The sequence below is a fragment of the Amphiura filiformis genome, chromosome 3, assembly GCF_039555335.1.
Source record: "Amphiura filiformis chromosome 3, Afil_fr2py, whole genome shotgun sequence".
NCBI lineage: Eukaryota > Metazoa > Echinodermata > Ophiuroidea > Amphilepidida > Amphiuridae > Amphiura > Amphiura filiformis.
The window spans coordinates 66,678,815-66,706,613 of NC_092630.1; the positions used below are offsets into that span (position 1 = coordinate 66,678,815).

General features: G+C 36.5%; 2 protein-coding genes across 2 annotated transcripts in view; one reads left to right on the forward strand and one right to left on the reverse strand.

The window, feature by feature from the left end:
* Positions 1-399: 399 nt before the first annotated feature.
* On the reverse strand, positions 400-12,321 carry LOC140149002 (peroxisomal membrane protein PEX13-like). Its single transcript, XM_072171135.1, has 5 exons — positions 12,224-12,321; positions 7,558-8,339; positions 6,733-6,858; positions 5,748-6,261; positions 400-3,861 (listed from the first exon to the last, which is right to left on the reverse strand). The coding sequence occupies exons 1-4, from the start codon at positions 12,304-12,306 to the stop codon at positions 5,762-5,764; spliced, it is 1,491 nt and encodes a 496-aa protein (XP_072027236.1). The 5' UTR covers positions 12,307-12,321; the 3' UTR covers positions 400-3,861; positions 5,748-5,761.
* Positions 12,322-12,389: 68 nt separating this feature from the next.
* The window catches only part of LOC140149003 (F-box DNA helicase 1-like), a 34,620-nt gene continuing 19,210 nt past the window's right edge, over positions 12,390-27,799 (forward strand). The window contains exons 1-10 of the mRNA XM_072171137.1: positions 12,390-12,488; positions 17,421-18,120; positions 19,308-19,435; positions 20,858-20,987; positions 21,595-21,785; positions 23,103-23,219; positions 25,203-25,303; positions 25,546-25,624; positions 26,803-26,892; positions 27,487-27,742. Of these exons, the coding sequence (XP_072027238.1) occupies positions 17,464-18,120; positions 19,308-19,435; positions 20,858-20,987; positions 21,595-21,785; positions 23,103-23,219; positions 25,203-25,303; positions 25,546-25,624; positions 26,803-26,892; positions 27,487-27,742 (1,749 nt within the window). The 5' untranslated portion in view covers positions 12,390-12,488; positions 17,421-17,463. The remainder of the gene's footprint in view (positions 12,489-17,420; positions 18,121-19,307; positions 19,436-20,857; positions 20,988-21,594; positions 21,786-23,102; positions 23,220-25,202; positions 25,304-25,545; positions 25,625-26,802; positions 26,893-27,486; positions 27,743-27,799) is intronic.

Consider the following 27,799-nt stretch of genomic DNA (forward strand, 5'->3'; position numbering starts at 1 on the left):
AAACGTGAGGTACAAAACACACTAAGAAAAAACCTGAACCTACCTTAAATTTCAGATTTTAATTGTGTATTCGAGTGATAATTATTAATTAGTGATTTGAAAACTGTCACTCCAGTGCATTGGTGTGTGGCGATGAAAGTTTTAGCCCTGATACAGCCTCTGTTGTGAAATAATTGAGCTAACCTGAAACTCCTGTGAGCAACTGTTATTGTCTCGGCTACCCATATGAAAACTCGGGTGCTGATCCTGGCTGTGATATTTTATGGTATGTAGAGAAGAGTGTGCACTTCTTAGCTGGAAGCTCATAATTGTTACCAAATGGTTTATATAGTGTCTTGGGCCACAGTGGTCAACATTCAACAAATATCTCACAGGCATAAACCCACATGCCCAAACAATGTAAGCATACATTACAGATAATGCTTGGACTTGTAGGTTTATGCCTGTGCATAGGTTTTTAAAATTACAGGCATGATGTATTGGCCTATCATCAGCAATTAAAACTGTTGACCATTTGGTAGTGAAGTGAGACAACTATTTTGCACAGATAATCTCTGCTAATCCCTTTCCATGTGAAAAACAAAATGAGAGAAACAATTCTTGATTAAATTCATGATTTGCATTTATTCATAAAAATCTGTCACTTTTACATATAAGAAAAGTTTTGTTTTCCTTTTGTTTTTACTCTTAATCTTTTATATGCCCAACATAACATAAAAATATATGTAAAGGTTTAGAGGAATGCTGAAATGTGCAAATTATCATTTGATTTTAGTCTTCCCAGAAAATGCCAAAGGTACAATATTTTTGCTCTTATGTGAACTAATGTGCCAGATTTCTAAATATTTCACATGGGGTTAAGTTCTTACACTCTTTGGACTCATCACCCATTATCACCATACCAAGGTTAAAGTTAATCAGTCATTGCACTAAGGTAGTACAGTGCCCACTATTCAGCTGGACACCTGGGCTGGACAAACTAGATAATAGAAAAACAAAACAAACAAAATAGTTAAGTTTCCACTCTGCCAGTCAATTGCTAACGTCAGTCAGTTGCTAACTTACTAAAAAGAGACAAACCATTTGTATGTGTACATTTTCAAGCTCTGGTTGAAAAATCTCAAATAACTAACATTTTCCCCCAACATTTCTGCAAAATTCAATGAATCAAACTTGAATCATGTACCACACCAAGTACATGTATACTGATTTCCAATACTACACTGGTAGTAACATTTTGTTTCATTAATTAAAAACATACAAATTCTTTGGTTAGTCATGTTAGTGTACAATGAATGGCAAGTCTTAATTACAGGTTTTTTGCCGTTTTACATAAACACATCACAAGAAGTCCCTCTCAACATTTTGTCATAACATTGTAAGGTTACATTTTGTACTAATAAAACTAACTTAAATAATTATATGACTGTTTGCTAAGTGCTGTGTGAAAATGAAAGATGTCCATGACTTCATGACTGAATGAGCCCAAATGGAAGTCACAAAGTAGGCTTGTTTAAAATGATTCACGGCTTAATACTAATGGAAAAACACATGTGGTTGAGTCCCGGGTTGAGTGCAGTTTAAAATTCCCACCAAGAGAACATTTACTCTAGTGTGTTATCAATTCATGATCATTTAGTTGTGCAAATCCCCTTGGTTTAAAACTCAGCACAATGAGTTGTAAGGTGCCCAGTCCCATTGCTTGTCCCTGTACACCTTGCAGTTAACAAACATAGGCCTACTTTGTGACTTTTGGAAAGGGCAGTTTTTGTCTTCCACCTGGGCTCATTCAGCCATGAAGTCATGGACATCTTACAATTTTCACAGAACACTTAGTAAACAGTAAACTATTTCCAAGTTAGTTTTATTGGTACAAAATTTTACCTTACGATGTTATGACGTAATTCTGAGAGGGGAACTTATTTCTTGTGATGTGTTTATATAGGCCTACATGATAAGTCTAATTTCATATTAGGAGCACATTTATTTTACTAAATTGCATATTATGTGCATTTAAAAAAGACATTTTGTCAGTACAGAAAAGTAATATGCATCTGCTGTCTATAATTCAAGTAACAAGTCTGGATTCCAGTTCATCCAATCCTGATCACAAACAACCTCCCTCCTTGCCTCTTCTCATGGGTTGGCAGGCCTATCATAATGTGTTATGTATGCAGATTAACTTGACTTTACAGGGAGGTACTTTTGTCTCACACTTAATGGGGGTATTTTTAAAAACAGAATAAAATTAAAAGTAGAAAATTGCAAAATATTTGAAGGGGCACTTTGTGATACGCGCCTCATTCCCCCTACTCCAAAAAAGTTGAGAATTTCGTACCAGCAGAAACATAAGACTACATAATGCTTGTGTGTGCAACCTTTCTTGCAGATTCGGTCATTGACAAAGAGATAGTACAATTTGTATTTTCTGTCTGTTAACTGACAGAATTAACACTATGGGACATACATTGTAGTACTACATGCTATGATGGGGTCCAGTGCTAGTGACCTGATGAGACAGAAAGCTCTTGCTTGGACAGCCTGCTGGAAATTACGGCAACTGCGGAAAAGTCCTACCATCCCAATTTCCACTAAGGTTAAACTGTTTCACACAAGCTGCATCAGTTTTACTATACGGCTGTGAGTTGTGGGTTATCTCTAAAGATATGGAAAATAAAATCAACTCATTTTGCACATCCTGCTACCGTATTATGCTGAACATCAAGAGAGTAGACAGAGTACCAAATACTACCATTGACAGAGACGGCGCCACTTGTTGAGAAAGCCAGGACTCATTTTTTGTAGGGTATATACTCCGCTTGCCTAACAATGAACCAGTAAAAGAGTATGCATTGTATGTTCCAACTTATGGCAAGAGGAAACCTGGATGGCAATGAACCTTGTTCTGGAAATACATCCAGTGTCTTTTGGGGATACGGACAGCATGCCGAGTCAAGGTCAACTATCAGAAATGACTCAAGACCAATGTAGCTGGAGGAAACTTGTAGTCGCCTGCGCTTTTTGGGCGATATCTATCAAAACACCCGAAAAAGAGGATGCTCAAGTCACAAAATGCCCCTTTGGCCCTTGAACAAGTTTAATTTACCAGGTCACCTTGTAATTTATAAATATACATATAAAACTAGATGAAAATCTGTGAAAAGGTGTGTACTAATGTACATGATATGATATTAATTCTACTTCAATATTGCATTTGTACCAAACCTACATCATTCATCTTGAATTCTTCGTTATAATCATGATGGGATATTGAGGTAACTGGTTTGCACATTCCCACTTATGGTCAAAGCCCAATTTCAATGAAAATCTTTTTGTTCAGAGAAGACGGCCTTCATAATGTGATACAAAGACTACATGTAGTATGCACCTGCCTCAAATTGCACCAAAAATCTAACATAATTTTCTTCGCTGCAGTTGGCTTGCACAATGTGCATCAATCTGTAATTGAATATTTGCGAATATTTGCTTACAATATACTAATAAAGCTTTGCTTTCAATTTGGCATTCTTTACAGTTCAATGGTGTAATGTAATTACTCCCAACCAGCAATGGGCTGCCAATAAAAAAATAATATACTGATGTTAGGTGAGGTTATATTAAGTTACAGATCAATACTGATGATAATACAGTAGGCACTTTGCAGCAGTATCTAGAATATTTGCTTTCACTACTGAGCCTTGCTTTCAGTTTGCCAAACTGTTTTCTTCATCAATCTATCCCCTCATTGGCAATGGACTACAAAATATAAGAATGGTCTGCTGATATTAGGTCCTATTAAATTAGGTTACACAAGATCATGATTAAAGATGATAGTACAACAGGCACTTATCATAGCAATATCTTTAAAGGTGAACCTCATTGAAAATAAAGTTATATATCAATGAAAAGCTTATGATGTCAGGATACTAAAAATTATTTTTTCCTTTTTTTTTGATGGCCAATAAAGCTGAAAAATTAAAAAATTAATGAATTTTTTGTCTTTTTGAAGGCGCCCAAAAAGCACCCAAATCAATCGTCTATGACCTTGGGAATGCTCGTGACGTAAGCTCACGGTTCGCAGTCACATGATCCTACTCGGAAACACGTAAACAAGACTTGCTTCCTGTACTTTGCAAGCTGCCCGGCAAGTCTGATTTTCACAATAAACATGATAAAGCTTGAAATTAGAGGAATCTTCAAGTTACTGGTTCCTTCTATATATATTAGAAATAATAGAATTATTGTCAACACATAAATTTTCCGTAAATTTTGACAAAATCAGTCATAACTGGCTAGGTATAACTGGGTAATTGAGTTTGAATTTCGATGCGCAAATACTTGCTACTACCGAGTACCGTTCATGTCATGGACTGAATAAACATGATCGAATAACAAATTAAATACTTGTTTGTGACATTCCCTAGTCTTGATTCATTTTAAAATATCTGATTAAAAAAAATATTGTCTTGCAGTAATCAAAAAATTAATAAAGAACCGCCGATCGTCAAATCCAGCCCATATGAAGGTTTTCATATTTAGCGCATTGCGGTAATACATTCTTTCCACACAATTACGATTGAAAGAAACAGATACTCGGGCAGATACTTTATGATAAAATAAATACAATTTAGGCTTAGTAGACCGTTATTAAATGGAATTCTGAAATCTGAATAAAATTAAAATATGTCACATGTGTCACGATTCTTTAATGATAGTACAATCAGTGTACGGTACTGGAAAAATTAAACATTCATGTTTTAAGGATTACCGAAAACGATGCGTAAATTGCAGGGACGGATATGCACAAACACAGCGACTCGCTTCGGGGCTTCGTCCGCCGGCAGCACTTGCGTTGTGTGTTCCATATATCTGTGGTTTCATGGGGTGTTTCAGCAGATTTGATCAATCGTTCCCTTATATTTGGAACATTTACAGGAATAAATTTTGCTGATGAAGTAGCAATAAGTTGGAAATATCAGAATGTGAATATCAAATCGGTCATTTTGTCTGCAAGTACAGTACAGTCGCGGATACTGAACACTCGGCGTTGTGAGACTCAGTGAGCTCATCCCGTATGTATCTATATACAAGTTCGCCTATCATACATGACCGGCCATGACCGGTTGTAAAGCTAAGAAATAATTAAAAATCCTGTACATGTACCTTATTCTATTCCTTCATTTTCTCATTGTGATAAGTTCATCTCAACTTGGTGTGACGATCTGAACTGGTAGCACTAGCAGTTATTTTGTGCAATCTGTTTTCATTCGGCGAATCTTCGCTCTTCGTGCTTTACTGTAATATTCCCTGTGCATATCGTGGATGGCTTGGCCTATCCCAAATCACCCGCCAGCACTTTTCCCATTTTTAAATCCACACACTTTATTCAGGAACTTCATTCTTGATTTGATCATGATATTTCCTTCATGTAATTCTTATTTTATTGAAGATATTTTTCATGTAAAGTTGACAATGACTGAATTGGCCCGATGCATGCCACAGTAATACACGGACATTGTGTTTACAATCAAACCCGGAAGTAACTGTGTGTCCCTGGGCTGACGTCATCAACGAAAAGCGCCAATTTGAACGATTTCGCTTTTGTAATTTAGGGGGTGCCAATATCCAATCTTTGCATGGAGATTATGTCTAGCCTGGCACGCTATGCAAATAAAAAATATTCTTTTCTGCTTCCTGACATCATAAGCTTTCCATTGATATATAACTTTATTTTCAATGAGGTTCACCTTTAAAATGCTAATCATGTTTTATCAGTGCCAAGATCAGAAAAAGTATCATCAACATTTGCTACATTTTGGCTCTCAGTATCTGACAAGTTGTCTGCTTGCATTGTCTCTAATCCACCTGTTACTCCAGTACTTGGCTTATTCTGTGCTGCTTCTGCTGCCCAGCTTGCCCATCCATCAGCACCCTCCAATTGCTGCTGCTGAGGTTCAAAGTTAAAGTCTGTCTTATTATCAGCAGAGTAAGCTTTGTCAAAACCTGCCAGATTTAACTGACTGGTGGATGGATTTAGGGAAGGCATTGACGCTGATGGATTTAGTGATGACCGTGCAGGTACATTTTCAAAGGGAGCTGCTGAAAGCTGAGATGTTGTATTGCTGTTGCTTTCTTGCTGCTGTTGAGTGTATTTTCTTCCCCTTCGTTTTCCTAGAATCTTGATATAATTTTGTGGAACAAGCCCGGTTGTCTTCCCATCAGCACTGGCAAGCAGCCATCCTCGCACCCTTGGTTGCAGTTCTGTAGGGAAAAATTAATTAAAGAAAGAGTACACAAATTACAGATGCTTCTGTACGTTGATGATACACATCAATTTGGAACATCCAACATCTGGGCAACAAAAAATATTTTGTCCAAGAAGATTGCACACTATGCACATTATAGTCATCGCATCATTACTGGTGGAGAGGTTGGTAAGTATGCAACACAGGACTCACCATGCAATATATTGTTAGCTTACACAGTTTTGTATCAATCTCGATTTTTGTGTGTTTATGTGTAGCCTAGGTGGTAGAGCAGATTTATTGGATTTGGGTCTACAAACTTGTTGCAAACATGTCAAATTCTGAATTTTGATGAATTTTAGGGTGTTCTGGAGAAGGTAACAAGTTTGAATTCACGTCAATGTGAAATAATATTCTGTTGTAACTTGGTCTTGCAACTGCAACATACTCATCGCACTTGATGAGTGAATGATGTTTGTTACTTTACCTTTTGGAGCCAAAGTAAGGGTAGCTCCAGATCTGAAGGAGATTTCATTAGTACTGTCAGCTTCAAAGTCAAACTCTGCCCTTGCTACTACATGGTCTTCCTCACCGGTTGCCCAAGCTTCTTGCTCTGTAAGAAGAGATAAGCAAAATGCTTAAAAACCTGATCCTCTTATCTTAAATTTCTATAAAAGCCTATTTAAAAAGATACATTTTATTATTTTAACCAAATCTTTAAACTTGCATAATTCTACCTTTAAATTCAGTTGTACACCATAGAAAATACAAAGCAGATTGCAGCAAAATGATTTCTAAGTTTGTTTGCACCAAAGATACTTTTTGAAGTTTGAAAAATGATACTTATCCAAGTGTGTTTGTCTTCAAAAAATGTTTAATATGCTTTCCCTCCTCAGACAAAGTTTATTGGTTCCTGACTTTACATGTTAGCAAACAGTGCACTTATGCTGGTTTCATACTTTTTGCCGCTTGCACTTGTCTGCAAGCAGAGCGGCACACCGCTAAGCGCATGACTCTGAAAGCCACTGTTGCCGCTAAGCACCGCTCCAAAATTGTATTTTGTTCTCATACGTCAGAGCGGCACCAATAAGAGTTGACTTGGATTCAACTCCCAGTGGTGCTGCCGTTTGTGCAAAGAAGTGAAGTGATCGATATATCGGCTTGCTGTTGGTCACCGCTAGCGTTTCTAGTGCGACTGTGCAGTGAAGCAAAATCATCTTCAGAGCGGCAAAGAGGCAAGCGGCAGGGAAGTATGAAACCAGCATTACATTCCAACTGCTGTACAGCATAGAGAACACGCATGTTAACTTACCAGATGGTTCATCAGACACTGAACTCAGTAGTTTCCAGATGATATACGGTCCTCCTACAACAACTGCAAAGAACATGAAGATGGGCCAAGATGGTGCCTTCTTCTGGGCCTTCTTCTCTAATTGTCCTGCTGCCATAGCAACAGCATCACCTTCCACTTCCTTCCACACCTCATTAGCAAATTCCATTGGTCTTGCTCCTAGCCACACTAATATACGCCTATATAAGTAGCGAAGAGTTCGGAACAAAGCAATAGCTGAAAAGATTTTAGCTAGATGGAGTTTAAGTCTTGAAAAGTGATCTGCAACACCTAATACAGCACGGAAACAATTATATACAGTTTGGAATGTGGACTCCATCATCATACTGACAGATGCAAATGCCATGACTATGCTTTCAATGGATTGAAACGCAGGCCTACTACTCTCTTCAGCTCTTCGTAAGAATTGACTGTAGTTTGAATCAGGACCATTTTGGCCAAAGCCACCATTATAACCATAACCACCGCTACCATACATTCCTCCTCCTCCAAATTGTGAATTATACATACTGCCACTGCCATAACCACCGTACATACCACCATATGAGCTCCCCATACCATAACCACCTCCATAGCCACCACCATAGCCCCCATAGCCATATCTGTTCATCATGGATGATGTGCCTAGTAAGGAGTTCTGCTGGTTTGGTCTACTCGGCAATGGCGGTGGTGCTCTTGAAAGTGATGGTGTTGTTGACATGCCTGGTTGAGCAGTGGTGGATCTTTGGTTCTGCATGCCCCATCTGAAAACCAAGCAAAACAAGTTTTAAACACTCAAAAGTAAATATCAATCAACAGCTGAACTATTTGTCATGATACCTGGTCTGGTATCTGCTCTCCACAACATATATCATGATTCTAACCCTAACACCCAACCCTGCTTTTTGCTATCGGAAGTTAAAGAAGAAACAAACATAATGCTAGAACCAGACATAAGTAGAATACAACTAGAATGCGCTACTTCTTCCGCCAAAGAGTTATAACAGACTGGAATAAACTACCCAATTCTACAAGTATTAGCTCCAACCATCAATGACTTTTGGGTTACTAAGGGCGAATAGCCCACTCACCCAAGCCACATTATGAACCCCCTCCCCTCCCTAAAAAGATCTTGCAGCCAAGTGAGAAGCAAACACAAGCTCATCCCATCTAAAAGTGGGTTTTCATATTTCTAAAGATTGGTTGCGCATTCATGAGATACTAATTTTCTATTGTGTTAATTTCTGTTCTAATGAACACGCATCTATTCAATTCTCTCTCACTTCAATGGACATGGTGAATACTAGAAATGATGGCCATCGAGGTCGCGTCGCTGAAGTCATGAAAAGATTACATATTTTGTATTGTACTCAGAAAAAAACCCGAGTTTTTTACCTATGACGCTCTAGCTGAAATACAGCAAGATAACGTAAGATAGTAAAATGTAAAACTGTATTTAGCTAGAGTAACTCGAGCTACTGAGAAGAAGGAGGCCTGCCCTAGCTAGTGCCAGCCTGGGAGGAATGGTGTGGCAAGTTAGTACTGGGAACCCATACCGTAGTAGCTCTGCACAAGTTCAGCACAACGTTATGGGGTAAAGTGTATACAAAAATCTAGTGCAATGGAATTGCATGATTTCAATTAGAGTTTGCACTAAAAAATACAAAGCTCCTGTCAAGGCTTATATTAAGCAGGCACCCAGGCTTTTTTTACCCCATGGTTGCCAAGTTTTGGTGTGTCCAATATTTTACATTACAAAATATATAGGACCAGGAGCCATTTTTGGTACCAGGAACTCATTTTAGCTCCTGGTCCAGGCATACTTAATATAAGCCCTGGATCCTGTAGCCTAAATTAAATAGTTGCATGTTTGTCATAATATTAATTACACAGCTTCTTGTACTTCTTGCCTAAACTCCTATGCTTGAAATTGTAATTAATACTCCATTATTTATCCAGAATAAATAAAAATTCATTAGCATATGACATGATGAATGATCCAAATCAGCGGTTTTATTGATTTTATTTTCATAGGTGACTGCACACCCAGCATTCTTTGTGTACCCATCTCCTTCAATCCACTCATAAAAACTGTTGTCCAATGTCATCATCCACTTCATCTATAACAAATTACCGAGTTGCAAAACTTTTCGTGATAAAAACTCGAACGGTGGTGATGCAACTGCAAATTTCACTTTTGCAAACCTTCACCTCATTTCAATCTTAGTGATAAAAGTCTAAAAATTAGCAAAAAATACCATAAAAATATCCAGGGACCTCAAAATAGTGAGCATCAGTTACTATGTTCGCCAAACAACTACACTGCGGCAAACGAAAAAATCTTGCGTCATCACGTATCAACACAGTGAACACACCGTGTCAAAAAAAAAAATGTGTATCCTTTAGTTCGCGTCATCTAGCGACATCGCATATCAACACGCTGCCTCTAATGCAAGTGGGAATAATTAACATGGGAAAATCAAAATGAGTGAGGAAAGTGTGTGGGTGCCATGGGGACGGGGTGCATGTGGGTGACCATCAAACTTTGCGAACATGGCAAAAATACAAATAAATTTTTTGAGCAGAGGACCTACTTATAGTGACTTAAGGGGGTACTACACCCCTGTCCAATTTTGTGCCTATTTTTGCATTTTTCTCAAAAATTATAAGCGCATTGGTGACAAGTAAGATATGTATATTATAGGGGCAAGGACTACAACTACTGCACTGGAAATTTAAATTCGCACAGACAGCAGTTGTGGAGTTGCAGTCAAAAATGAGGGAAAACCAGTATTTGATCAATAAATCAATAACTACTTGCCTTGAGTTGCTGAATTTTCAGAGCAATAGTTGTAGTCCTTGCCCCTACAACATGCATATCTTAATTGTCACCAATGCGTTATAATTTTTGAGAAAATTGCAAAAATAGGCACAAAATTGGCCAGGGGTGTAGTACCCCCTTAAAAATTGTACATTTTATGTTTCACATTCACAAATTTTTTAGCAGTTGACTAGGAAGAAGTACTATTAAACACCATGATACTAGGGATTCCGCTCTGGCCTCTGCCTCTTATCGGTCCCTAGGGACAAGGGTCGCGCTAGGCTGCGTTTTTGCGTCCCGGACCCACCAAAACCCGAATCTCATGCATGAATATTGCAAAAGCAGTGAGTTATTGCGTCCCGTCGTACGCAATAAAAATTCCCACATGTTGTTTTCTATATCCAGGTTTCATAAAACTAGGCTCAAAAGTTTCCTCAACTTGCATTATTAATTTACTTCAATAATTAATATTATGCACAGTAATACTGCTTTGTGAGTGAAAATTTTGACAGCAAAACAGCCGTGATATGCTCAGGAGCAGCGTTCGAAATTTTGGTTGTCCGGTTGCCCGGGACAACTAAAAAAGTCGCCGGACAACCAAAAATACTGATTCGGTTGTCCACCGGACAACCATAAATCTAGCCAAAAGTCACACTTGTAGTAGGCCTACGGACAACCAAAAACTTAGACGGACAACCAGAAATTGTAATCTGGTTGTCCGTGGGACAACCATTTATTTTTCCTAAATTCGAGCACTGCTCAGGAGTCTTAGACCTTCGTACGGAGAAGGACAGTAAATCGTAGTGACGAGGTGTGAGTACCTCGGGCTAATAATGTAAACCCTGATGCAAAAGCAGTAATTTAGTCCCTATAGCGAGGGTGGGCTAAAGAAAAAGATCGCCGGGAACCGGGTAGGCATGGAACAATTCAATCTATGTGTTTACTACCAACGGTCATGATTCATGAACATGACCACCCAGACATAGACTTTAAGCATCATATTTCGAGGCGCGGAAAGACACCAAATTGGTGTCGTATGACCTTTGACATTCTTTTGTGGCAAGTGACATGGTCTTTCAATTCACACCTAGTGTCCTTGACAGACTTGATTTAATATGCTTCAGTGACAGTGGTCATGAAAGAATTCAAAAGATAACCTCTGCCCCAATAATCCCAACATACCCAAGCTATTGTCTGAAACTGCACCTCGGAAGATGTATGGTAATTGGTAAGAACTCAGTCCTCAAATGATAGTCATGTAACGACCTAAAGATAAATAAAGCTGGTTTCATACTTTCTGCCGCTTGCCGCTGAGCGGCATGATGCTTCATCATGCCGTTTGTACTTTTCTGCAAGCGGAGCGGCACACCGCTGAGCGGCAGCGGCATGACTCTGAAAGCCACTCTTGCCGCTCAGCACCGCTCCAAAATCATATTTTGTTCTCATACGTCAGAGCGGCACCGCTCCCAGTTGACTTGAATTCAACTCCCAGCGGTGCTGCCGCCGCGGCAAAGCGGTGGAGTAATCGATATATCGGCTTGCCGCTGGTCACCGCTAGCGTTTTTGGCGAGATTGCGCAGTGAAGTAAAGTCATCTTCACAGCGGCAAAGCGGCAAGCGGCAGAAAAGTATGAAACCAGCATTACTGACTATCATTAAGGACTGAGTTCCGCAGTCTAATGACCACCTAACATGCAAGGTTTCCGAATTCTCCTCTTGCATCCTACGCGATAAAAACTAAAAGGCTATATTTCGCACTTTGAAAACATTTATTCATACGTAACTTATCCTACATTTGCTTAAACATCTAATATTAATAATTACGTACCCATCATCAAAAATAGAAGTCTGAGACGGTGGAAAACGACTGTTTTGGCCCACCCGTTCCCAAGGTTTCGGAGGGGCGGACATCTTGCAATCTGACCTTTGACCTCGAATCAAACGTTTGTTTACAAAATGATGTGATTGTGAAGCTGTGGTGCAATGGATGAAGTTGTCTGTGAAGTGCCAAACTGTGAAAACACTGCAATTTCTGAAAATAACCGCATAAATATTCAACTGAAATTGAAGCTGAATGTAGATGTAGAATGAAGGTAAGGTATCATTTGACTGAGTATGAAGATTCATGGGAATTAGAATGTTGTGTGCTAGACTTTCATAAAACACAAATTATATATGCAACATACTAAAATCTGAAACGAATATACCTAGGTATATTAATTCGTCTCAGCTAAAATTCAGTGTGATGCAGCATACCAAATTTGATTGTATACGGTACAGCATGCAGTGCTGGTGTCTGATGTATTGGCAGTTAGGCAGACATTTAAACTTTAAATTAAAGGAGGATTTCGTGATCCTAGCATCCTCTTTTTATGACATTTGTCAGTAGATATCCACGAAAAAAGCTTATTTCCAAAATTTCAGTTGATTCCGATTTTGCGTTTGCGAGTTATGCATGATTATGTGTATTACTCTGCTCCATAGACAATGTGTTGTAATTTCGTTCTGGTGCACCAGAACGAAATTCAAATTTGGCGATATTTTTGCTAGACAAATTAATCTGCAAGAAATATTTGGTACATAAACATGATGTAGCCAGAGGTATCCAGCGGTGTAAAAATCTCAACTTTTTTTGGGAAAAGTGGGGGGATGAGGCTGTGGATCACGAAATGCCCCTTTAAAGTCAATGTACGATCTTATAATATGAATTTGGTTAATTTTTTTCAAACCTGATTTTTTGGCATATTTGTAATGTTTACACATGTCAGTCACAACTTGCACCTAAATGGAATCAGCCAAATTTGTTGTGTTTGTAGGTAAACAGAGCAAAGTTCGACATAAAGTCATAATTCAAGAAATTATGACAATATGTCCACCCATAGAACTGTGTGAATAATGATAAGACATTAAAACGTGTGATACATGTATAGGTATGAATGGTTGTGGAATCGATCTAGAGATCTGCCCCACTGTCATCTTAAGTTATAACTGTCCTCCAGCATGGCTGCCATTTTAATATTGTTATACTGTTCCGATTGGTTTATTGCATACACTCAATTAAAGCCATATATTTATAACTGTTGCTGAGGAGAACACCCTCAAAAAAATTTTAAATTCTGGTTTTTACATGATTGTATAAAAACAAAGATACTCTGCAAAAATCAAGACTTTTAAGTTTAGGTGCTGTAGTTATGTCAAAATCTGAGATTTCGAATAAAACACAGGAACTGTTGTTTTATTATTACGATGGAAATATTATACTAAAATGCAGCAAACCTTTGACGAGCGCGACTACCGTGATGTTGCAAATTCGGCGCTAACAGCGCGTACGGCGCACAGTTCATTCATAAATTTCCACTCGGCAACAACAGATCGCCTCAGCAGCCAATCAGAGACAAGTGCGTGCAACGCAGTAAATATGCGATGTATCCTTTATAATACGCGCTCGTCAAAGGTTTACTGCATTTTAGTATAGTTGAACACGTATCCGATGATGTTCATAACACATAAACACAGTACGTACACGGCGTGTGGGACACATACAAAGTTACAAACACACATCCAGAGGGTTACCATATTATAACCGCTGGAGTAACATGCATTGGCGCTTGTACTTGTTGAAAATTCCAATTTTCTTTGCTTTGCCTCACTTGTTCGGCTCAAAATTAAAAAGGGACATATCTGACAGTAAAAGCTTTTATGGAAAATAAATAATATATATTTTTACAGAAATGTTATAATATGACTTTAACATGTGTGCAAGCACAAAAACCTGAAATTTAAAGATGTGGTTGTGCACCAAAAAGTTATTAAATCTGTAAAGAATTTATGCAAAATACAACTTTCGACCAATAGAAAATTAGCAATGCATCAGCCTGGTACCGTACTGACAAAAGCTAGTCCAATCAGTATTTTAGGCAAGCTCCCAAAAGGTTTTTGTGGCATTAACATGAGAATTGTGGATCATAAAATGAACATGTATGCAGGTTGGTTAATTGGGTGTTAAGTTTAGTGCTTATTGTTTGCTTTTTATTGTTGGTCAATACAAGTTCTTTTTATGATGATGTCATTGTTAAGCCTAATACCAATTTCAAGTGCATTGTTTGGCAAGTGTTTTGGTTTCTGGCCTGACACCCAATTAACCTGTTTTTGGAGCACTGAAGTTGGTAAGTAGGTCTTTGAATATTTATTTTGAATGTCTTTTACATGTTTTAAGGGTATTATAAATAAGTGTATGGTTTAGGCAAAGAAGATGGTGTAAGAATTTAATACAGGCATTGAGTTTTGCAATGTGACAGGTGTGCTGTAAATCGCACGCCTGGATAACCCGAGGTGTGCTTTTAGGTGTGCTGCAAATCGCACACCTAAATAAACCAAGGTGTGCTTTTTTCAAAACTGGTGTATGACTATGATTTCATTTTCAGCTAAAACTTAGCAATTGTGACAACATACATGTACTTTTTTTAAATGGCCATGGTAAAAGCTCTGGGGTAATGAATGGTGTATACTGCATAGATGTCCCTGGACTTTGGACTTATTGCTAGTGTCATTTGTAATTTTTTTTTTTTAATTAGTTTTTTTTTGGATTTAGAATGTCCCTAGAATGTCCCTGGAACTTTAGAATGTCCCTGAATTTTTTTTTTAATTTAAAAAAAAAAATTACAAAAAGATTTTAAAATTATAAATTCTTGTTTAAAATAGGCAAATTTGTAAATTATGTTCACATAATAATCTATGAATGATTTTAAAATGCATTTGTTTTGTATGCTTCTTTACTTCATAAATAGGTTGTAATGTGAACATCAATAATAAATTTGCCTATTTTGAACATGAATTTATAATTTTTTAAATCTTTTGTAATTTTTTTTTCAAGTTTTAAAAAATAAATAAAATATTTCCAGGGACATTTTTTAGTTCCAGGACATTCTAAATAAAAAATAAAAAACTTAAAAAAATAAAAAAAAAATTTTTTTTTTTTTTTTTTTTTTTTTAGGTGTGCTAAAATCGCACCTCGGCGTATTTTCAGGCGTGCGGCGCGTGCGAATCGCTTTCGCACGCCTTAAAACTCAATCCCTGTTAATAATTATGTAAAATTTATTTTGCAGCTCTAGGTCAGTGGTATCTCAATTATATTTTTCTTCAAGGAGCTCAGCGGCAACATACTCCTTAAAATAAGCTTCCAGCTACTCAACATCAAATGTGGTGTGATCAAGCTAAATCAGTCTGAAGTCAGTCATAGTCAATTTTCAGTTTCTGATAAGATATATTAAAAAACATTAATTTACAAAGCTGCATTTTGCAAAAAAAACCATTGAAATTGAACAACCAGTTCAAAAAATATGAGCAATTAAAGAGTTTTGAAAACAGGAGGAAACAAAAGGAAATTTCCTTTGTTTGGCTATATCTCAAAATCAATATTTCTGACTTCTGACTGATTTTGCTTGATCACATCACTAATCATCTTACATCTTGTGTCTTTCACTTCACATTTTGTACTAATTCTGTTGGTCTGATAAACACTGCCTGGCAAAAAACCCTAGTACATACATGTACATGTAGCACAGCTTAGCACACCCCAGAGTACACCATGTGTAGTCATGGGGAAAGTTGATTTTGTTGCAATAACTTTGGTTTCATACTAGTTAGCAGTAGCATGATATAATTTAGAAAAATGTTATCAAACTTTCTTACATATATCACAAAATTAAAACCAAAAGGGTTTGCAAGTTGGGTTTGAAGATATTTATTGTGGTCTGCCATATGATAGATGACACTGTGTATAAAAGTACAAAATTAAATCAATTTCAAATGTATTATTTTTTTCTCCCAGATTTTGCCTCAAGTGTGAAACAACAGAGGGCATCCTTCATGTAAACATGTGACATCATAACTGAATGTATGCAAGTCATGATTTTGGACAAACCGTTCAAACCCAAGGGAACGTCCTTTATTATTATAATGCTAGTTCTTTGTTATTATTTACCTAATCCTCTTAGGCCGTCTTGGCAATGGATGCCTGGATGTTTATGATGGGTTTTGATCGATTGGCTGTCACTCAATTAATATTAGATATAATATATTTAGTTATAATTGTTTACAGTTATTTTATAATTTTCAGTGGAGAAATAAGTTTGATAATATTATTAAAAATAACATGATATAAATGAATGGGAAGAATGTTTTTTTTTTAATGTTTTTTTGTAATCAATATTATTTTTAAATATTATATTTAATACTACTATTTATTATTATTTATTATTTATTTATATTATAATATCTATTATTGTTATTTTTATTTATTACTATTATATTATTAAATTATTATTATAAATATTAATCATTATTTTATTATTATTATTATTATTATTTATTATTATTACTAGACCTAATATTATTATTACTACCGTATTTATTATTTAATATCACTATCTTATTTTTGAATTTGTAAAAATACAATTAAAAAGTAGGCCTACATGTACACTGAATTCATTTCAGATTTTTTTCTTTATCTTTTTCTTAGGCCTTTTCGTTTATTTGTACAGCTAAGTATAATATTATTTGTTTATGTTCTTATTTTTGTTAATTTCTTCAGGTAACTTTCATTTATTTATCATTCATGAATTAATTTAAATTTATTTAGATGGCACTGTAGGCTAGCAGTAGCATGATTTTAATTTAATTTTAATTATTATTTTACATGATAAATCTCTAGTACTAATAATTCCTGTATTTTTTATTTTTTTTAAAATCATAATATCATGATTCATTTTCATTTACAATAAATGTATTTTTATTTATTTTCAAATCTGCTAAAATAATGTCAGCTGACCGTGGGTGATGGTACTCAAGTACTTGTGGCTTTTGATACAACGGAATAATCGAAGTCAAGTGGTGACTTCCATATAAGGCTCATTATATAATGGACGTTCCCTTGGGTTTGAACGGTTTGTTGATTTTGGGGTGGTTATCATGGTTATATTATATATGTTCGTTAATCTCATGTTTCAATTATTTGCCAATTTCAGATCAAATGTCATCAATATTACAACCATCAGAAGCAAGACAAAGATGGATGAAGAAGTCAAACAGGCTAAGTTAAATCCAAAACGACTAAAATTTGATGAGCTTCAACATTTGCTTTCCCCAGAGCAGCTCCCACACTTAAATAATGATGCAGAGACTGATACCCTACTTGATGAATTTGAAAATGACACTACATTTGACACATCAGAAGTTCTAGACCTGGTTGAAGAGGCTGAATCGGAAACATCAAGTCCTTGTAAACGTGTTGAAGGAAGAAACTGGGACAGTCCTTTGAAATGCTCACAAGCTTCAGTAGCCAGTACCAGTCTTCAATCACACACTAATAATGATGCCAAATCAGATAGCTTACTTGATGAGTTTGAAAACGACAAGACATTTGACTCAGTAGAAGTGCTAGACCTGGTTGAAGAGGCTGAATCGGACACATCAAGTCCATGTAAAAGTATGCAAGGAAAAAACTGGGACAGTCCATTTAAAAGCTCACAAGGTCCTACAGCAACAGCAAGAAATATGTCAATTCCTGATCCTGTTGTGAATCAAGACATTCACAATGTAGACTTGTTCTCTAAACTACCCGTGGAAGTAATGGAGAACATATTCTGTAACATGCCAATGCTTGATCTGTGCTTCAGCGTTAACTTAGTCTGCAAGTCATGGAAGGAGATCATCAACAGGGAGACGGTATGAATATTTGTAGCAAAACATATACCCAGGCCCGTAACAAGGGGGGGCTGAGGGACTCCCCCCCCCCCATCCCCCAAAAGTCCCCTTTTTTATCCAAAAAGTCCCATTTGCGAGCGTAGCGAATAAATCTCTAACAAAGTCCGCTTTCTAAAAATCTGCTTCCCAAGTCCAAAAAGGTCCCAATTTTGAAAAAAAGGTCCACTTTTTTTTATCAGCCCGCCCCAAAAAAAAAACCCCTTGTTATGGGCCTGCATAGACCATCAAATACAATGTCTTTGTTTAAAGGTAAGAGATAGAAGCGTACATGTCAAATGTGACATGCATTGGTAATTAACTCCATGTAGGTGCTAATTATACAGTGACCATGTCTACCAAGTTTACTGACAATGAATTTCTATATCAGACCTTTTAATTAGGTCTACCTGTTTTGGTCATGATAATTGATTATGGTAACTCATGAAATGAAATGAAATGAAAAGAAGAGACGATAAACAATCCAAAGCAGGTTTGAAAATGACTGACTTGAGAAAAAGTTAATATCTGAAGCATTCCCTTTATTACAATACCAGGGGCAAATATAGTTATTTTTAGGGCTTTTGTGGTATGGAATCACACCACTAAATTAAGTTCCTATTCTTTTATAAAGGTACCTAAGAAATCATCATTTTCTCATGGTTAAAATGGTATCGTTCATTCAAAAGACATTTTTTCTAAAAGTTTATGGTCTGTATATTCTACCCTAAAACCACCATTTTTTGGTAGTTAAGTAAATAAATAAATGTCAGAATTGTAATATTTCTAATATTTTTTTGCTTAGATACTGAGAAAAACATCCTCAGAGCACAACTATCAAAAACAAATTTAATGCACCAGGTATGGTCATCAAATGGAAACACTGGTTGTTATTTCTTTAGTCAGATAGGGTTGGACCTGATTTAGTGGTGTGATCTCGTATGTGGTAAAGTTATATCCATCAGGGCATTCATCAATGCATAAAGATCAAAAGCAAACTTCTTAAAATTGTTTGTTTCCTTATTACTAATTATTGTCAATGTGCCATTTAAATAATGTGTTGTGCTGTTTTTCTGTACCATACCCTTAACTTTGTATTATTTGCAAAGATAATGCACTGTAATTTTTGCTTTCATTAAAATAATTATTTTATGCATACATTTTTTCAATAGTTTTTGATATGGAAGAAGAGATACCACAAATACAAAGTACAAGAGAGCACAACTTGTACTCAGCTGACTCTATTGCTTTATCAATATGGTATGTCTGACAGAGACGGCTTCCTCCTGCATATTATTAAGTAAGTTTCAGAGTGTCTAGAGAGAGAGAGAGAGGGTGAGAGTTCTTGTTTTTCCGTAATTGTGGAGACATGAAACAGATTTTCACTATATAAGTGGGGACAAAAATTACAAAGTGGGGACATGGCCACACAATTACGGTAGGCCAAAAAAGTGAGAAGACGCCGTTTTACAGAATGGGTACTATTGGTAGGGGGTCCCACCTACATGTATCTTGTTGTTTTTCGTGCAGAGAGGGGGTGTAGAGTGTAGGATATGGTGGTAGGAGAGATTTTAAAAAGTGGGGACCCCAAAAAATAACCCCATAATTGGGTCACAAGCACAAGTCTGCAATTTGTGAAAGAGTATTTTGGTCTCTCATTTTCTTTTAAAAGGAAGCAATATATTGGGGTGAGAGTGGCATACATGTATGTCAAATAGAAATAGGGGCACTCTATCGACTAGTGGCATCAAAATAATGCTAGGACGTATGGTTAGTGCGTTCTGATGATGTGGGGTTGTATAAAGATTATTAATATGTTTTTAAAACATTATTGTAAAATATTTTGGGCAAACATGTTTGAAAAATATTTGTTCAACAGTTAAACATTCAGGGATTCAAATTCCGAGGAGAACAGAGAACCGGTTCTCCTGAAGGTTCTCGCTGGATTACAACTAGGAGAACCAAAATTGGTTCTCTTATGCTTCCAAGTCTCAGATCGCATGTTGTGTTGTAATATTTTACCTTTCTGCAACGGAAGTATTAGTATGATTTTTAATCTCTTTAATCCAAAAATATAATTATGAAATGTTGGGGAAAAGGCGTAGTTTTCTTCATTTTAGCTGTCAATTTATTGAACGATCACGAACAGGAATCCATGGCCCATGTATGCTTGTACTTTCAATGGTTATGTTACTTGACCATCCCATAATAATAGGTGTGACCTTGCAAGAGTAGTTGTGAAAGCATCTCCTTTGGTTGTATTTGCCATAGAAGTGATGTAAAAGGATTAACTACCATAGCAATAGATGAATACAATTTTTGAATATATCGCCCTGCACTACACCGTCCATGCAAACCAAAGGTTCTCGAAAAAGCCCTTTGCGAGAACCTGAACAGGTTCCCTGACATTCTGTTACAATGTTTTGCATCATGTTTTCAAAAATGTTTTAAGAATGTTATTAAATAACATGAATTTTCCTAGATTGAAGCTTATGTTAAAACATTTTTATACCCTTTTATTACCCTTAACATTTATATAACCCTAAATACGTAAAACGTTGTGTGTTTGCTGGAAATAGTTCAATGTAGCCCCTTCCATTAAATGCTCCAAATGTAGCCCTAGGGCCAAATGGTGGCATTGAACATCATTGAATGCTCAGCTAGTTACTCACTTAAAAAGCCCTCCCACAAAGCATAATAACTGTTTGGATTATTGTCACAGATATGTACAAGACTTTAGGAGCTGGACTTTTAAATCATCGATGATGGAAGATTTGAAACAGCATCATAACTATGAGCTTGCTAAAGACTTGATTGAGCAGAGAGCACCAGATACAGTAAATAGGGATGGCGTAAGTGTTTGAGTGTTCATGTTGCATGTGCAAATGTAAAAACAATAGGATCCTGTGAAAGTGTCATCCAAAGTGAACCATTTTGACATCAATTATATCCATAACTCACAGGTGGCTGTAGCACTGTTTTATGTACTGTTCGTCAATTTCTAATGAGTTCTTTTGTACAATAGTCAATATGTCATATATACCTAGAACAAAATTATTGAATTTGATTTAGAGAATAAAGGTATTGTTTTAGCCCCTGTCATGTACCTTGTCTTGGCCCTATAGTCTCATATGACATGGGTGATACCATTTTTAGGTAAAACATTAGGGGTGATATCTGAGTTGTTCTACACCAAAAATAATGGTATTGCATATTCCATGAGATGATAAATGCAAGACAAAGGGTAAATAGGATATATTTATTGTTAGTTTTTAACACTCTTTTTATTTAAATAATAAGAAATAAATTGGAATAATTTTGAATTAATCAGCCCCGTTGTCATTGCCGTAAGTGGTTTGAGCAGCACATTACATAATATTTTAAAAGAATTCTACACATAACTTATCCAAAGTAATTAATGGTATGAACATTTTGTTACTTCCTATAAACATGATAAAGGTGGTCAATCCTTGGTGTCTGATAGCAACACTGGCAATCTTGGCTGAGACGGTAGCCGATGTGACTCTCATAATTAAGTGCTTACTTAATCCCCTGGCAACATGTACTGCTGTTGATGTCACAGAATGTCTCTACTGTATAGCTACATTGTTGCTCGCATTGCAGAGGAAATACAGTACTATAAACAGAGGGTAAGCCACAAATTTTGGGGATATTTTCTTTTCTTTTCTAAGGTAAACTATGAAAACTTATATATGTACCATCAAATTTAAACTTTAGTCAGACAGAATCTAATTTCAATTTCAAACAAATTTTAACCTTGGCCCAAACAACCTACATGTAGGGAGGATAAGAACTTAAAGTACCTATTGGAAAATCCATATTGAATTGTAACTACAGAAATTAGGCCTATATATTAGACAGCTAGAAGTGGTGATATGCATACTGATGTGTGGTTGAAGACATAACTGGCATGGAGATCATGTGGGCCCGGGGGGGGGGCACTCAACTTAAATTTTGGTAGGGGTGTGCGGCGCGGAGCGCCGAAACTTTGGGATCTAAGAACAGATTTTCGGGCAAAATAGGGCCTTGAAGAACTGAAATTAGGGCCAAATTATAGGCTCTTGAGCTAAAAATGTCTAAATTATTTCCAAATTTGAGCATAAAGAGCTACAATTGTCAGAGTTTGAGGCTCAAAGAACTGGAGCAGATCCAAATGTGGGGCTTAAGGAACTGCCAGAGAGCCTGAAAAAGGGACCCTTGACCGCCCGCACACACCCGTTACCACCTTAACATGTGAGTGCCCCCAGGGCATGTGGGTCACAAGCTGCATGCGTAATGCTTCTAGGTTCCTGACAATTTATTTATACACTTTATTTAAACAGTTTGGTAATATTTGTGACTTTAGACAAGCATTATAGCTCACTATACATTTTATATGTGAATATTTTTTTTTCTTATAGGCCTTTTGGGAAATGCAAAAATTCTCAAAAATTTCATGTTGCAAAAGTATGGGTTCTCTCCAAAATGCAAAATTTTAATGCAGCAAAAATTATCATGCTTCACAGAATCCTCACTCAGTTCACATCATGGATGGAAACATCTGTACTTATGTATTGTTTATTTATTAAAATTTTTAATACTACAATACTACATATTTTTGTTTATTTGTTGATCCCGAACCAGACCAGAAGAAACTGTGGTATGTTTCAACTCGATGAGAACTCACTCCGACACCCAGCCCAATCAGTCGATATATTCCCCAATCACTGGCAATCAGCCCCCACCCATCTGATTCACTGTCAGTCCAGATTGGTCCTGCATATTTTGGATTTTGGGGTACCCATTAATAGGGCACTAATCTATTGGTACCTGTGAACCTCCATAATGACATGCACAGATCTAATATGGTGAGGTACTCATTTCTGTTTCAATCTATTACCTAGTGCTATTAAAATTCACTTTGTTGTAGAAATAACTCACCATTTCTTTGATTCTGCTGTGTTTAGTTTGCATTACAGAGTCTTCTATGCCTTGTATCTATATGAGAATAGCTTCTCAGATGTTGGCACACCTTCCTTGGCTGAGAATTACTTGGCCATTGGTCAGCAGTCACGGCACCATAGGTAAGTCATGTGACAGTCATGTGATTTGTATCAGAATAGCTTCTCGGATGTTGGCACACCTTCCTTGTCTGAGAATCACTTGTCAGTAGGTCAATAATTAGTCGAGAAAATTGGGTTTGTCATGTCACATGAGTAATGCTTATACTAGCCGTAGTATGAAACATGCTATATCATTCTCATTGTACATGGGAATCTTTCATAAGTAATACTTATACTAGCCGTAGTATGAAACATGCTATATCATTCTCATTGTACACAGGAATCTTTCATAAGTAATGCTTATACTAGCCGTAGTATGAAACTTGCTATATCATTCTCATTGTACATGGGAATCTTTCATAAGTAATGCTTATACTAGCCGTAGTATGAAACATGCTATATCATTCTCATTGTACACAGGAATCTTTCATAAGTAATGCTTATACTAGCCGTAGTATGAAACTTGCTATATCATTCTCATTGTACACAGGAATCTTTCATAAGTAATGCTTACACTAGCTGTAGTATGAAACTTGCTATATCATTCTCATTGTACATGGGAATCTTTCATAAGTAATGCTTATACTAGCCGTAGTATGAAACTTGCTATATCATTCTCATTGTGCACGGGAATCTTTCATAAGTAATGCTTATACTAGCCGTAGTATGAAACTTGCTATAATATCATTCTCATTGTGCACGGGAATCTTTCATAAGTAATGCTTATACTAGCCGTAGTATGAAACATGCTATATCATTCTCATTGTGCACGGGAATCTTTCATAAGTAATGCTTATACTAGCCGTAGTATGAAACATGCTATATCATTCTCATTGTGCACGGGAATCTTTCATAAGTAATGCTTATACTAGCCGTAGTATGAAACTTGCTATATCATTCTCATTGTACATGGGAATCTTTCATAAGTAATGCTTATACTAGCCGTAGTATGAAACATGCTATATCATTCTCATTGTACACAGGAATCTTTCATAAGTAATGCTTATACTAGCCGTAGTATGAAACTTGCTATATCATTCTCATTGTACACAGGAATCTTTCATAAGTAATGCTTACACTAGCTGTAGTATGAAACTTGCTATATCATTCTCATTGTACATGGGAATCTTTCATAAGTAATGCTTATACTAGCCGTAGTATGAAACTTGCTATATCATTCTCATTGTGCACGGGAATCTTTCATAAGTAATGCTTATACTAGCCGTAGTATGAAACTTGCTATAATATCATTCTCATTGTGCACGGAATCTTTCATAAGTAATGCTTATACTAGCCGTAGTATGAAACATGCTATATCATTCTCATTGTGCACGGGAATCTTTCATAAGTAATGCTTATACTAGCCGTAGTATGAAACATGCTATATCATTCTCATTGTGCACGGGAATCTTTCATAAGTAATGCTTATACTAGCCGTAGTATGAAACTTGCTATATCATTCTCATTGTGCATGGGAATCTTTCATAAGTATGTCAAATCATATTGAGATTTTGAGATGAGTTCAAGTTGAAAGCGAAGTTTTGGCTTAAACCTTTGTCATGAAAATCAATGTCTGACAAGGCATACACATGCATAGATATCTTATAGTCTTGAGTCATTTTTACTGTAAAATACCTACCATATGTCATAGGTCCAATATGAAATTTGCAATTTAGCACTGAGAAGGAAATATTTTCCATCCAAATAAAACTGGCATTTTAAATGCTGGTAGCAGTCATTGTTCTTTGCCTGGCAGTATTCTCGCACATCTTATTTTGTGCAGGAGCTGTGACGAATAAGATGAAAGGTAATAAGGTTATCGAACACTGAAATAGTTATATGCAGTTCCAATTGACCAGTCCCAGAGCTGTGTTTATAAACTTTGCTGTCACCTCGCCAAAATATAATTTCTCTGCTCATAAGAATAGATAAAGTTATTGAAAACAACAGATAAAGTTATTGAAATCAAATGTAATATATTTAATACAAATTTTTTTGTTTCAGACAAAATACAGGTGGAGGTGTACGTCTTACTCATGAACAAATGCGGATTGTGACCTATGATCCCAAGCCTAATGAAGTCATCAAAATTGTTGCATTTGCAGGTGAGGAGGTTTTGTACTTTTCATGAATGATATGATGCAAAAGCTGTGGCACTTGAATCTGAATATTAATAGCATATCTAGTACCAGCCATCTGAGATGGTTATCTTCTACAAGACAAAGTCCATGATATTTCTTATTCATTCAAGTTATTCATCTGAAAAGGTTTGAAGGCATTGATATATTTTGTAGTTATCCACAATACTATGATAAATTGAGTTGACTCAAAGTGTTTTTTTCAACAGGAACAGGGAAAACTACCACTCTTATCAGATATGCACAACGACGTCCTACCACACAGTTTCTCTATGTAGCTTTCAACAGGTAAGAATTGTTTTGGTTTGCAAACAAACTAGATATTGCTATACTAGAAATTTCAATTGACTGAATCTAGCTGTAAATCATATATCGTGTATTTCAAACTGCAACTCAAACGCATGACCTTGGATACAATAATAACCAATCACAAGTGAGTTGGCATGGTTGAATTCACTTTTGTGTTACGCATGCACAGTCGCAACTCCTGGCGTACATCGTGCAGTGTACGCGAAAAATAGTCACGCTATGTGTTTGTTCAGTTGAAATTTCTAATGATGTCTGAATGTTGTATACAAGATCCAATATGCCAAACTGTATATAAGTAAATTCAGGAGGCAAGGTTTCCAGTTCTTCTTACTTCACTCTATTTTCTATTTAACATGATGGTTGATGTAAGTTGTTATTTCGTTGAAACATAAAGATATAATTTGTATATGTGTGTCTTGGGTTGTGTATGTGTAAGGGGGTGGGTGTCTGTAGGTAGGGGTTTATGGGCTGTGGAGTGCATATCAACCCTGGAAAGAGAATTTCTTCTCTTTCCAGGGTTTATGCTTCAAACAAATGTAAACCGAACACAAAGTCATGCTGTCATGTGTTACATCATAAAATGAGGCTAGAAGCATATGACTCAGCTAAAAATGGAGCATCCATATGCTCTTTTAACTTCCTTTATATTGTTCTGAACAAAACTAAAATGTTCATATCTCTGAATTTAAAGTCAATTGTGATGAGAATTTCCAGTAATAATGTGATCTAGCCTTGTTATCATCATATGCACTGCAGTAGACTGGAAATCTGGCTGAGAGGTGGTTCTGGGTAGAGGGGTGGGCTTTTTGAATCTAGCTGAAGTTAAGCATTCCTTCTCTTTCCAGGGTTTATGCTTAAAGCAAATATAAACCGAACGGGCAGTCATGCCATTACTGATGTTTAGAAATAACCCAGGAAAACTGGAAACATGATCGCTAGGATGTGGTGACAGCGATTATCGGATGGGTAAATTTTGCTTGGACTGGTAAATTTTATAATATTGACCTATTAGCCCGAGTGGAAAATAAGTTATGTTCCATACCTCAGTGGGGTGTTTGTGGATGTGGGTGTATTATAGATCTAATCGTCCAATCTAACCAAGTGACATACTGACATTTCTGTACTTTCAAACACTTCCATTTTGTTGTTGTCTTTAGAGCTGTAAGGGAATATGCACAGACGGTATTTCCATTCAATGTGGAATGCAGGACAATGCATTCAGTAGCATATGGTGAAGTTGGAGTCAGGTAAGTGATTGATCAATCAAAACTGAGGACTAATTTTTAGTGGAAATTATTGGGGGAATGTTAAATTAGTCTGTCACTCAAATTAACAGTGGCCTCATTTTGCTTCATATGGCCACATGTATTGTTTCAAAATCATTATTTGCACTTATTAATAAACAGTGTTGTAACAAGTCCCAAAAAAATTCATATCTAATCACATCATTTGGGCTAATTTTGATCTCAAGTTAACTCAAGTCACTGTACAAATTCAACAGGGTCAAATCACTAAATATCATTTAAGTCATTTGCATCATTTTACCTCAAGTCATAAGACATGACTTGTTACAAAACTGTTAATAAAACGTTGGACTGTTTATGGTTATACACATACCATTGTATTGACTGTTGAGCATGTATAATAAATACTTTACAGAGTGGTTGACAGCAGATCCGTAGGGTAACACTTTTTCAATGGGAAATGAACTTAGCTGCTTGGATGATGTCACGATGAGATTAGCATTTATTCCGTAATGACAAGCGTGTGCCGACGGATCTGCACTCAACCGGCCTCTTAATATTTGTAATAGAACCGAGTATCTATTTTATTGTTTTCAGGTACCAACATCAGTCTACATTTAACTTGACACCCAAGAATGTTAGCAAGTTACTTCGAGCTGAAGATCCCAACAGGAAGACCGGTCTTCATTGGATCTCCAGATCTAAGGTTGTCATTGAGACCCTGAACTCATTTATGAGTTCCAGTGATGATTTCATCACTACAGTTCATGTCCCATCAAGTTACAAGAAATGTGTGCAAGAAGGTGATCGTCAGCAGTATGTTACAATCCCTCTTGATCACCATGTGCGAATGGTAGGTAATAACTGTAGTTTACACTAAACCCAGAAGAGTAAATTATATAGAGAGTTA

Excerpts from the sequence above, each read along its gene's own strand:
- LOC140149002 (XM_072171135.1), bottom strand. The coding sequence starts at position 12,306 with ATGTCCGCCCCTCCGAAACCTTGGGAACGGGTGGGCCAAAACAGTCGT. Across the intron at positions 6,859-7,557 it reads AGTGTCTGATGAACCATCTG|AGCAAGAAGCTTGGGCAACC; the intron begins GTAAGTTAACAT and ends CTCTTCTTACAG. Across the intron at positions 6,262-6,732 it reads CCTTACTTTGGCTCCAAAAG|AACTGCAACCAAGGGTGCGA; the intron begins GTAAAGTAACAA and ends TTTTCCCTACAG.